Genomic DNA, 13,415 nt, shown 5'->3' with positions numbered 1-13,415 from the left:
ATGATAAAAATTAAAAGAAAAAAAGGGCTGGTTCTGTGCTTGCTCTCACACTCTACAGCACATCCGTTTACAAATGGTGGAGGGTAAAATGGTCATTGTCATTTATATCTCTGTTGCATATTGAATTTATATCTAGCATACTGAATAAGTTTGTGTTAGAATGACAACCCCTCTTAAAGTGACACCGTGACACCACTTATACAGCAATATTATAAACGTTACACAACGATAATACAAACACTACACAACAATCTATAGATTGTTGTATAGTGTGTCGGATATTGCTGGACAAGAAAAATTGCTGGATAAAGACCAACAAATTGCTGGCCGTCTTTTTTAGATTTTTTTTATTTTATTTTTTTGTCACGTGGCAGCTTATTATTCGTCCACGTGTACAAATGATTGGCTAGGAATGGTGGTATGGTGTTATTTTAAGGGGTGGTGGCACCCTAACATGCGCCTACTGAATATCTTAGTAGTATAAGAATTGAAAGAATGTCATTTATATCTTTCCAAAACTTATGCCCAAATCTTGACGGGCCCAAATCGGCAGAAATGAAAAAAAGAAAAGTGAACACGCCCTTAAAGGAAATGCGAAAAAAGAAAGAAAAGAGAATAAGAAGAGGAAATGTGAAAAAGAAAGAGAGATAAGAAGCGAGTGGTTTTAATATTATTTCTATCCTGGTAATTGCCTCTCTAAAATTGGGATGCGTTTCATTTGGAAAAGTACGCGTTTTAGCCACAGCAGGCCCTCCTGTGTTTTTTAACTCAGCAGAAGATCCTCCTCCAAAAGGTAAAGGCTGCAGTAATTAAATAGAAACGCCATCCTTTGAAGGCACATCAGCCCCTACTGTGTTTCCTACCACAGCAGGGGATCCAACCCCTGGAAAAGATATGTCTAGCTTATGCATCTTGCAATTTAGATTTCCGTTCAATTTTATTCCAAGTTTTACTCCAAAAAAAATGTCTAACAGAATATCTGAAAAAGAAATAGAGCTTGAATCTGCTAGCATACCAAAACAAAGTTCAAAAAGAATATTATTCGTTATCAAATGTTTTTTCCATATCTAAAGCAATTTCTCCATTGCCGCCTTTAGTCGTGGCGGGTGCGGTTGAGCCAGAGGGTGCTGAGGGAGCGGAGACGGTTGAAGTACTCGTCGATGACCAGAAAACACTGAGCAGCTTGGCGGTTCGTCAGATGCAGAGGCAGGTGGCGAAGGGTTTGCTGCCTCAAGATATCAACCTGAAGTTAAAATTAAATCAACCATTTTTTTACTTTAAGTAATTATAACAAGAATAAAGATTAATGAGTGTCTATTACACAACTCATCATACATGAATGTTGACTATATGGAAAGTTTAGGTTAGGTGATATATTTATGACAAGTAAAATATGGAATAGATAAAAGGGAAAAAATATTTATGTACATAAAGTATTACTCCCTCCGTCCCGCTTTAGCAGTCCCATTGACTTTTCTGCCCTCTTTTTGTAAAAATGATAAAAAATAGTTAAAGAGGAGAAATGATAAATTAAGAGAGAGAATAATATAGAGAAGAGTCTTATCTACATTATTGTCTCTCTTACTTTACCATTTCTTTACTTTAACTATTTTTTATCATTTTTACAAAAAGAGGGCAGAAAAGTCAATGAGACTGCTAAAGCGGGACAGAGGGAGTATTTATTTACTAATAGTATAACTCTGAATGATACGAGTTTTAATGTGTGATTAGTTAAGTAATTTCTATTAGACACACAGAGTAATACTTTGAAAGGGATGGTGGACTTTTTTATTTTTGTTATTTGATGGCATCTTTTTCTGTTAAGAATTCTATAAAGATTCCTAACTAGAGATAAAATGGAATATATATGACTCGTCCAACTTACGTTACAATTTAAAGTTCGCTAACGCGTGTATATCATGCAAATTAAAGAAGCAATTAATAATAAATGCATTTACCAAAAATAGATAACAGGTAAGCATAATAAGATTCGATATGGGATAATATGAAATTTAACGCGGTCTAATATATATTAATTTAAAATATAAATCTTAGCAATATTTTATCACTCATTCAAACAAATTGAAGATATACAAGAACCTATAGTCGGGTGAACTTTTTCACTGTATTTTCATGTCAAAGATTAGTGATATTTACGTCTTCAAATTGTATCCACATATATATTAGTAGTACTAGTGAAATATTTTTGAACATAAACACACACATGTACATACTATAGTAGATGTTACAAATCCGAACACTGACATATTTTTCCCATTTTTATACAGTGAAATAAAGCAACATATGCATCATCAATTCAATATATATAATAATTAACCTAATTAAGCCATGAAATTTTTCTGCTGACCAAGGGAACTAAATGTTTAATTAAACATTATTCAAGGAAAATGTTGTTTAATTAGAAAATCCACTCTGTATAAACAATAATACTAAATTTAATTATCAAAAAAATTAATTACCCGTGTGACAACGCCTTGGAGAGCAGAGACTTGTTTAGTGGCAATAGACATTTGTGTCATGTATTCGTTCAGATATGGTGGCATAGTGAGAGTGCCACCGACGATGGTTTTGGTCAGAGATCGATCCAATGTCTCGAACCCATCAGTAATCGCCTCTTCATCTTCTTCGGCCGATCGCTGCAATCCACAAAGCGCCACCCGTTGCTGCTCCGTCAAGCCCTCCATCTCATCCAGCGCTATCTGATTGAGAGATTGATTCAATTTTCTATCTTCTAAAAATTTCAATTTAGGGATTTTCTGATTTTAGGGATTTTCTGATTTTAGGGTTTTTTGAATTTAGGGTTTCTTGTACCTTGATGACCACTGACGGCCGGAAACCGCCCATCCACATAAAGCACCGCTCTGCCGGTGCCTTCCACATTCCGGAGAAGACGTGGAAGACGTCGTCCTTGACGGCCTTGCTCTTGAGGCTCACGATCTGGTCGTAGTGGGCCAACCAGTTGTCGATGACGTTACCTAGCTCGTTCTCTGGCCGGTACCTCAGTTCCACCGTCAGGCAATGGTGCACCTCCAGCCATTGCGCGTACTCCATATCAAATTGTACCGCGCCTGGAATCAATTCATTAATTCTTTAATTAATGTAACGCCCTCAAATATCACGCCTTGCGACTTTTCACCAACCACGCACATGGGTTGGGATAAATTTCCTCATCCTTAATTTTTTTTTAATTAAGAAAGAATTGTACCCGAAATTATGTTGGTGCAAGGGAGGTCTTGCTCTCCCGCATTCTCATTCCCACCCAATAAAATTTCCTATAGCAAAAAATGTACATTTGGAGAATCTTTTTAGCTATATATGGGATTTGGATTTAAGAGAAATATAGTTAAATTAATTCAAATTAAATATGACTACTTGTGCTCCAGCATTTTGAATTTTCAGCTTTAACATGTCTGTATTTCCAAAAACAAATCATTTCACGAAAAAACATATTTAATAATTTTTAAAAAACTTACTGTGTAAAATATTAAGCGAAAATACCTTTAGATCAGTTGACTTTTGAGCATCTTGCTCTACAGTAGGCCTTTGGTAGTTTATCCCACGCTGAAATTAAATAATTTAAAATAAAAATAATCAAAATAAAGAAATTAATTATTCCAAGCACAAAATTTCACTTATATACTTAAATATCAACAGTAGTTAATGAGGAATCATTTAGATTTATTAAAAATAGCCATTTTTTGTATTTAATTAATACAGTAATTTAATATCATAACCTGAACTACGCTGGCAGATTCTTGAACATCATTTCTAGGGTTAGATGCCTCAAATGGTGTTTGCGAACCACTGCTTCCCTACCAAAAACACAAGATTAATTGATTCGGAGAAACCCCATTATCATAAATCGAGAGTTTAAACAAGCCAATAATGAAAATACTCCCTCATTTTTTAAAAATAGCAATTATTTTCATTTTGGGCCGTTCTTTAAAAATATAAACTTTAGAATCTTTCTATTTTAGGACATGGACCCCACAATCCATTAACTCTATTTTCTATACTTTTTCTCTTCTTCTCTCTTACTTTACTCATTTTTATTTTTCTCTCTCTTACTTTACCAATTTTTATCACTTACTTTACCAATTGTGCATAAAACCTCGTGCCGTTTCAAATGCTTCTGTTCTTTTAATACGGAGGGAGTAAGAAAATGTTTTTTTTTTTAATTCTAATTACCGTAAAAATTGGTTCACCATGCAGGGCCTGAGAAGGGATAATGCTGAGAGTGTGCCGGTTCATCTCTGCATAAATTCAGACACAAATTATTTTAATTGAATGTAAATTAGCCAATTAAATTAAAATCGGACAATAATTTTTTATTAAAAAGGCTAAACAAATTGAAACCAAATATTGGTTGTACATGAAAAAAGTTAACAAAAAAATCACATTTCAGAATTTGAGAAAAAAAAACATAGTGGCTTCAAATGAAAAATATTTTTGAGGGTTTGCACAAATTAAACCAGTGGCTTCAATCTGCCAAGTTATAACATTTTCTCTCATGAAGAATCAGAATCTCTAGAAATCTAAAGAAAAATTTTGATTTTGTAAAATCTCAAAAAGAAATAAAATTGATATAGGTGTATATGAATGTTTACGACGTTGATCTTGAGACGAAGATGGATCTTGGCCGTTGAGGTAACCGTATTGACAGGGAGTTTGATCCAAATAGTCTGATTCGTAAGCTCCGGATTCTTTGCTTCTGCAAATATTCCACATCAACAAATCATACTTAATTAAAATATATATTAGAAAAATAAATTAGAAAAAAAAAAGGCCCAAGTTGCTTACCTATTGAAGGGTATGGCTGATGAGGATGATGGCATCATCCCAAATGAAAACATGGAATTATTATATTGATTTTGATGATGATGATGATGATTGATTTGATTATCGTGTTGCATCGGAAGATGTTGACCTATTTGTGCAGAGTGAGAGTGATGAAGCTCGTTGCTACTGACTTTGTTTGAAGCCATGAGAGGGGAAGAGAGAGAGATGGGATCTAGAGAGAGAGATGAGGTCTAGAGAGAGATAGAGAGGGAACTCTTTCTTTTCTTGGTTGCTCAAAACCTAGTATTTTGTTCTCATTTTATAGAGAAATTGGAGCTCAACATAATGTAGATAGAGACAAATGAAATTTAGAAAGAGAGTGAGAGGTAGTTATGGAGTAATCAAAAGAGAGGAGGATGGTATAAAAAATGGGAAAATGAATTGAATGCAAAGAGAAAAGACAAACCCTATTTAAGCTTTTCTCTATAAGAAAGAAGACTTTCATTTCCCAAATTCAACTTTCATACAATTCCATTTAATTTCACACCCTCTCTCTTAGAAAAATGGTTTAAGTTTATTTATTTGGGAGTGTGGAGATAAGAAGTCTGATAAATAGATGCCATGTTGGTATAGTTTTTTGTCACTAGAAATTCATGTATGTTATGTGTGTATTTTGTTTCTCTTTTCTATATGTTTCTAATATACTCCGTCTGGCCCGGCTAAGATACATTTCATAGCCGGCAGATTTTAGGAATTGTTGGTTTATCGGTTTAATTAGAGAGAGAAAAGATGGATGTAAGTAATAAATGGAGAGAGAGAGTTGAATTGGAGAGGAAAAAAGTGATTGAGTGTATTAATTGGAGAGAGATAAATTTTCCAAAAATAGAAATGTGTCATCATAGTTGGGACAAACTAAAAAGAAAAGTGTGTCTAGGGCTGGGTCGATACGGAAATGTTGTATCATATATTGTACCTAAAATACCGGTATGAAAGAATTTCATACCGTTACCATACCGGAAGTTTCGGTATATATATCACTACCGAAAGAATTTCATATTGTTATCCACCTAAATGGACCGTTGGATACGCGAAGCACGAACTTAAGGACCATTGGAGATGTTGTGGGAAGAAGCAGTCAAAAAGTCAAGACTGAGGCGATAGACATTGCCCTCCCCCCCATCCCCTGCATCCCCGGCTGCCATCCCCAACATCATCTGCGGCCAAGGGTACTGAAGACGACACAACTAGTGTGTGGGTAGTCACTATGTGCACAGAAAGAAATAACAGGTTTCCTAGATCCAGCAAATCCGCTAGATCACTCGGTCTAGGAACTCACTGGTCGTTGAAAAATCCTGGTCGTCGGACACACAGAGCACTTCTTCAAAAACCCTCAACCACTTTACTAAAACCTAGCACAGGGAAGTAGGGATCGATCCCACAGAGATGGATGCGTAATAATCATGCTCAAGGATTTGGGAATTGTTTTTGGGTTGGCTGCTGCCACGCATTTTTTTGGGTTGAAGAAATTAAACTTAAACTTGGAACTTTGAATTGCTACGCTAACAGCTAGATCTAGGCGAAATAACAAAAGCATGCACGTAAACTAGAACCGAACAATCACTAGATCTGAGAAACTATTCTAATTACCTAGATCTGGGAAATAAACTGACGGTGGGGACCATAACTGAAAAAGCAGAGTATGGACGAAAAGCTGGAAAAAAACAACTAACTAAGGTATTAACTAACAGCGACATCATCTTCTCCAACCAATTTGCATAAAAACTCAGAAGAAAACAGCATGAGCGAAATCGGAACAGAGCAGACTGGATTTTAACAATTTTAATGAAGAACAATTAAGAACTAAACAGATCTGCGGATGCTAGACGAAGTAAAACAGAAAGCAATAGAAAACTCAAAATCCATGCACAACTCGACTTCCCCTGTTCAGATCCAACCTCGGACGCTAAATCCACTTCGGATCTAAGCATCCAACACAAACTCCAGCCAAAAGAAACATTTCATAACTTCAGATTCAACTAATAACCTTCAATCAACAACAACACCACAGATCTACAGCCAAATTCCCAGATCGAGCACCAAAGTAACAAAGAAAAAACAGAGATCAACATGCAACTTGCCGAAATAAAACTCTTAACAGCAGGATCAACGTAGATCAACACGAAATAACACAAATATAACGGAAACTAAGAAATGCATAGATCATCAGCAACATCAACAGCCAAATCGACTTCCAAAAGTGAAGTTCGACGAAATAGAGTGCAAAAGAACTGAAATTAAGTAGATTGTTTCTTCGCCCTCACGTGGACGGTGTTTCGACGGAATTTCTCTGAAGAATTGACCCCTTGAAACCTAAAACTACCCCAGAACTCCCATTTCCCAAGTGTGTGTTGTGTGTGAGCTAAGAGTGAACGAAAAAAAGTGATATCTTGTGTGTTGCATGCTCCTCTATTTGTAAGCGTTGAAGTGGGGCCTAGCGAGGTATAGATAGACTTTGTTGCCCTCAGCTATTGACTCCCTTCTTCTAGCCTTCTTTCCTGCTCATTTCCACTTCATTTCTTCGCTAGACTGTTTCCTCCAAGCATCTCCTGGATCTAGCGATTCTGTCACACACCTGACTTAGAAACCGTGTTAGACCCAGCAAAATGTAATGCTTTTCACTATATAACCGATGCATGAAATTAGCCTTATCAAACTGCTCACACTTAAACCATACTTGTCCTCAAGTACAAAGACAAGAAAAAGAATAAGGCGAATTTCAAGCAAGGTTATCCCCTGACCGACTCTTTAGACTCTAGACAGACTCCTAGACCTAGACACAATTTGAAACTAAAACACTTAAAGAAAAACATACAACATAAACACATAAACACATATGCATGAGCTAGCTTCAACTTTTAGGCAACTATCCCCACAAGATTAAGGTCAATCCAACAGGCTGCACTCCTCCAAATAGGCCCTTTCTCTTCCTCTACCTAGCCAATCTGTCAGTTCGTCAAGATAGCCTTTTACTTACCCAATTATTGGATTCACTCGATCACTCATTCCTCACCGGGGATGTTAGGATCGATTCTCTCTTAAGTTATTGTCACACAACTGAAGCGTCGGGTTATGAGAGTTCCTCCTTTTTTTCCTAGGTCAGGTTATTATTGTTCCTGCCCTTTAAACAACTCCCCCTGGACTTCGTCCAGCTTATTCCTCCTTCCTTTTATATCTTTTTTTTATATATTTTCTCCTTCTTTTTTTTTTTTTTTTTTTTGTTTTTGCTTCCCTCTTTTTTTTTCCTTTGGACTTTGTCCAGCTTATTCCTCCATTTTCCTCCTCTCTTCTGGACTTCGTCCAGCTTATAACACCTTACCCTGGACTTCGTCCAGCTTATACCTTCATAACCCAATCCCCCTATTTTTTCTCCTTTACAACTCTTCTCCCTAAGCATTTAGTGGCGGCCCTTTAACATGTGTTAGCTCGAAGTTATTTAAGGCTTATAACTCGCTATTATAGTAGGACTTCACAACTAAGTAAGTAAAGACATCCTCTATCGTTCTCGCTTCACTCAGATTGACTTGGCTTATTAAAGGAAAAGGCTTCTAAGTTGAAATACCTCGTATTTTCGATTACTTTCACTAAGAGGATCATGCCGTATTATATTCACTGGTTCATGCGACACAACAAAACTAGACCTAAAGACTCTTATCATGCGGAAAAATACATGCATTGACTCCTCTCCCCCTCCCACTTCACTCAAGCTTGTCCCCAAGCCATCGACGTGAAGGGGGGAAACAGAGAGATCAATGCAACAACATCAACAATTTATATATATAAAAAATACTTAGTATTTTCTGTCTTTATTATATATTGCTTAGAAAATAACAATCAGCTTAGTCTAGCTTAGTGGTAGGAACGTACGTAGTGTTGTTAAGGATCCGTGTACGATTCCCAGCGGTGGTGCATTCTACTATCGAAGTTTGATCTTTTTTATTTATGCTTTGCTATTTAAGTTTGCTCCTTTTTTATTTATGCTTTGATATAGGTATTTTGCTCCATTATGTTTATTTTTTCTTTCTATTTCATTCCATATATTATTATTTTTTCTTTCTATTTCATTTCATTTATTATTATTTTTTCTTTCTATTTCATAGCTATTATGTCTATCAATTTTGTACTTCCCCCGTCCCATTAAAGATGACTTTCCTTTTTAGTTTGTCTCAACCAATACGATCCATTATTACAAATAGAACACTCTTATCTTCATTTTATTCTCTCTCTTACCTTACTATCTTCGCTTCACACAAAAAATAAATTTGCATAAATTCCCGTGTCACTCGAGGATTGAGTCATCTTCCTTGAAACGGAAGGAATAGTTACTATAATTTTATGTATTTATATATATATAATTTATTCATAATTAATAAAAATATTGATATAAGATATTCACAACTAATAAAACGAAAGAAAAATGATCGATCGAATTTTAATGCTCTAAATCAATATAAAGGTCGTACCCCCGAATTAAAAATCCTGAATCCGCCACTGGTCTCGCTGACAATGTTCTGGAGAGACAGGTCACCTTCAACAAACCACGAGAGACATTCTAGATGGACAGTTCGAACCATCGGAACGATGGGTTCATAGACGACGAACTCAGCAGGCTACTAGGCGAAGAACTCTATAGACTAGAAACGATTTGGAGTGAATTTTCATTTCCTCTCTTCATCCGAGCTTAATTATCAACTGACTTGATCTGTTGCTAAGTTACTCCCTGAAATTTTAGTAGCATAATTTAATTCTTCATCCGTCCCACTCTAAGTGGAGCATGTCTAGTTTGGCACAAAATTTTATATAGTACTCCCTTCATTCACCAATACAAGACCAATTTGATCGGGCACGGGTTGTAAGAAATATAATAGAAAGTGACTGGAAAATGTTAGTGGAAGGTGGGTGCTACTTTTATATATTAGTTTTATAGTGAAATGTGAGTGAAATAAAATTAGTGGAATGTGGAGTCCATTACCAAAAGTGGTAAAAAAAACAAATGAGACATTTATTGGTGGACGGACGAAAATGACAAAATGGGATATTTTTTGGTGGATTGAACAATGTAAGAGAGAAGGAAAAGGTAGAAAGAGTGATGTTTCTATATTTAGAAATATGATATTTAGAATAGACATCCTTAAAGGAAAAATGTGGTACTTAGAGTGGGACGAAGGGAGTATGTTGCTAAATTTTAACAATGACCAAATGAACAATTGTATAAATCTTTTGCTAATCCGTTGCTAACCATTTTTACTAGTGAAATTATGACAATTAGTAGCGAAAATTGGCTGTTAGGTAAATGGAGTAGTATTTTTTGGAGTGTTTGTTAAGGATCTATCTATGCTAATAAAATTCATTACGGATAATGATCTACATGCAAATCATATTGTCAAATATTATTTTTGTAGTTCATTCAAAGTATTAAATAATTAACTCATTGCTGTGTACTCCTTTCGTCCCACTCTAATCGAATTACTTTCCTTTTTGGGATGTTCCACCTAAAATGAGTCATTTCCTTTTTAGCGAAAAATAATACTTATAGGCACAAGATTTAAGAAAATAATGTTTGATGAGTTAAGTGGAGTGAGAATAATGTAGAGATATGAAAAAGAATAAAATAAGGGAGTGAGAATAAAGTAGAGAGATGAAAAAAGAATAAAATAAAGGAGAGAGAATAAAGTATGAGAGAGGAAATATAGTAAGAGAGAGTAAATGTGTTGTCTTTTGCTAAAAGGGAAACGACTTACTTAAAAAGGGAATACGACTCACTTATAGTGAATGGAGAGAGTAACTTTATTCTCCCACCTACTTTATTATCTCTTTATTCCTCTACTCGTAATTCTCTCATTATTTACCCTCCCTCCATTAAACTCTTTAAATATCAATTTTTTAAATTTTGTGTATAAGGAAAGCATATCAATTATGACGGGACCAAGAAAATATGTTTTTGAGAGTTAAGGGTCGGCACTAGGGAAACTATCACTCACATACAATAATCTATGCGATCAAGAGTCGTGTTGTTTTGGTAACAATTCTCGCTTTAAAATAATCCGGATACTTTTGCTTTGAAATATAAAAAATTATAATAAAAATTAAATATAAAGAAAATTTTCTTTGTATAAAATATAAATATTTCTCTCTTCTTTTCAATCTCTTTATCTATAAAATGAATGTCATCACTTCTCATTCATCATTTTCCGTTTAAAATGGGATACTTTTTCACATGCTTTTTTATCACTTTAATATCTCATGTTAATACAATATACTCACTTCGTCTAACAAAAATAGAAATACGTAAGATGATACGAATTTTAATGCATAATTGGTGCATTAAAAGAATGACAAGAATAAATTATTGAAATACTATATTAGTGGAGAATGAGTTCAATCTCATGCCAAAAATAGAAATGGGGCATTTTATATGGCAAAAATGATGAAATCTGTTTTAATAAAGATTCGCCAAGAGATAAGGATGGAAAATGGACTGTAAACATAGATCTTGTTTGGACCTATATATATAAAGAAAGAGAATTGTAAAAAAATAACAAATCCCTAATTATAATAAATAAAAAATCACCGAAAGAGATTTATGATTTTTAGTGCAAGGCCATGCTAAATTATATTCATATGTTCAATTTGATCTCTAACTTCACGAAGCTATGTAAGATGAACTATGTGTGTCTTCATAATGAAAAAAATATAAATATTAATGAATTGTATTATACCATAATTAAAAAAAAAAACTGAATTAAGTGCAGTACCTTAATAGCATCTCCAATGGCTCCTGAACTAGCAATAGGCTAGTAATAGCTTAGCCAAAAACTCCTCCTGCCACATCATCTAGGGCTAGAAACTGCCTGTCACATCATCAGGACAAGAAATTGGACTAGCACTAGGACTAGCCATAATAAACAAAATTATAAAAAACAAATAAATTACAATCACGAAAAATACGGAATTAAATTTACGACACAGATACGGGAAAATGCAATAATTTTATTTAAATTAAAAAAATGTACATTAAAAAATATTTACATAATTATAAAAAAAAAAACCCTCCTGCTTCCACACACGAGCCCCGCCTCACTCCTTGTCGCCGCCGTCACCGCTACCTGGGACCCCAAATCTGCCGCATCTGAGTCCCCGGCATCTCCCGCCTCTCTACGTACGCTAGCCAAATCGGCCCGCATACTCTGGAGGAGGTCAAAAACAAGCCCCTTCACCACAGGGTCAGGCCTTCCATTCACCTATGATTTTCCACATGTTCACCTGCGTTTGTTGATGCGCGAGGCGGGAGAGCTCGGCTAACGAATGAACAGTAGGGGGGATGCCGACTGGGCCTCCTGGGACCCGTGGGTGACTCCCCTAGCTCCCCGTTGCGCCCTCTTTTGACCAACCAGGCGAGTGCGGCGAGTAAACTATGGAGGGGACGGGAACTCCTGAGCATCGTCGGGGAGCTCGTGGGAACCACCGCTACTGCTGTAATCACCGGCGAGGTTCAGCCGCTGCTTCTTTGGCCAGCCAGCATCGACACCCACTCGAAATTCTCAGATGGAATCCATCAGCACCTCATAGCAGTTCCAGTAGGAGAACTCCTTATAAACCCCCGTCAAGGGGAAGGCGGCCTCCGCCATCCTCCTCACATCATCGTCAGTTTGGCCACTAGTCTTCATGCAGAGGTGGTTGGCGTACAAGCCCGCAAATCGGGAGACGTAGCCCTGATTCGGTCCCACTGCTTTCGGCACTCCTCCCCGCTGTGTGGCTTCCCCTTCGGGCAAAATGTCTTGTAGGCTGCTGCTATTTTAGCCCACACCCTCTGATTGTTCGAATGGAGGGGATCATCGCAAACACACACTCAAGCCTTGCACATCGCGACGTTCTCGTCATCCGTCCACTTCCTCCGTACCTTAGCCGAACTGGCGTCATCAGCCGGCTGCGACGACTCGCCGACCACCCCTTTGCCCTTGCCCCTCTTCTTCTTCGGTGCGCCCCGACCCTGACCCCGACCTACTCCCCCTGTTTGAATGGGAGAGTCCGCATCCTCGAGATCTATCCCCAACTCCTCTAAGGAGAAAGTTTCATGCCCAGTGAATTGCGTCTCCGCTCGATGTGTGGGAAGAAGCAATCAAAAAGTCAAGACTGGGGCAATAGACATTGTCTTCCCCCCTCCCCCCACCCCCCATCCCCTGCATCCCCGGCTGCCATCCCCGACATCATCTGCGGCCAAGGGTACATATTGTAGTACCGCCCATCGGACCCCATTCACCTCCCTGCTTGTCACTGGAGGCACTGGAGTAGAATCGTTGTTGTTCTCCATTTCGCGTTATTGCTCTTGTACAGAAATTAAGAGAGAGAGAAACTCGTTAAAACAAGTGGTGCGAATGAAAATGACGTGCAGATCGCGTATATATAGAGTTTCGAAAATTAAAAAAAATGGCGCTGGCCGATCGCTAGCCGATCGGGAGCCTACAATGGCGGCCAGCACATCTGCTAGCGCCCGCGAATCGGCGTGGGCTAGCCGATCGGCTTGCCGATTTTCCATTCGCCGGTTGCAATGGTCAGCT

At 37.1% G+C, this 13,415-nt stretch overlaps 1 protein-coding gene across 1 annotated transcript; it reads right to left on the bottom strand.

Moving 5' to 3' along the window:
* Positions 1-1,093: 1,093 nt before the first annotated feature.
* LOC125189517 (bZIP transcription factor TGA10-like) lies at positions 1,094-13,168 on the bottom strand. The gene is made up of 9 exons (XM_048086790.1): positions 13,097-13,168; positions 12,420-12,518; positions 11,964-12,098; positions 3,756-3,833; positions 3,520-3,582; positions 3,227-3,293; positions 2,833-3,089; positions 2,481-2,720; positions 1,094-1,243 (listed from the first exon to the last, which is right to left on the bottom strand). Exons 1-9 carry the CDS (start codon positions 13,166-13,168, stop codon positions 1,094-1,096), a joined length of 1,161 nt encoding a protein of 386 aa, XP_047942747.1.
* Positions 13,169-13,415: the final 247 nt, after the last annotated feature.

This window comes from Salvia hispanica, chromosome 5 (genome assembly GCF_023119035.1).
Source record: "Salvia hispanica cultivar TCC Black 2014 chromosome 5, UniMelb_Shisp_WGS_1.0, whole genome shotgun sequence".
Classification (NCBI taxonomy): domain Eukaryota; kingdom Viridiplantae; phylum Streptophyta; class Magnoliopsida; order Lamiales; family Lamiaceae; genus Salvia; species Salvia hispanica.
This window is presented reverse-complemented; position numbering and strand designations above follow the sequence as displayed.

Excerpts from the sequence above, each read along its gene's own strand:
- LOC125189517 (XM_048086790.1), bottom strand. The coding sequence starts at position 13,168 with ATGGAGAACAACAACGATTCTACTCCAGTGCCTCCAGTGACAAGCAGG. Across the intron at positions 3,090-3,226 it reads TTGCACCAACATAATTTCGG|GCGCGGTACAATTTGATATG; the intron begins GTACAATTCTTT and ends AATTGATTCCAG. Across the intron at positions 1,244-2,480 it reads TCCAAGGCGTTGTCACACGG|GTTGATATCTTGAGGCAGCA; the intron begins GTAATTAATTTT and ends TTTTAACTTCAG.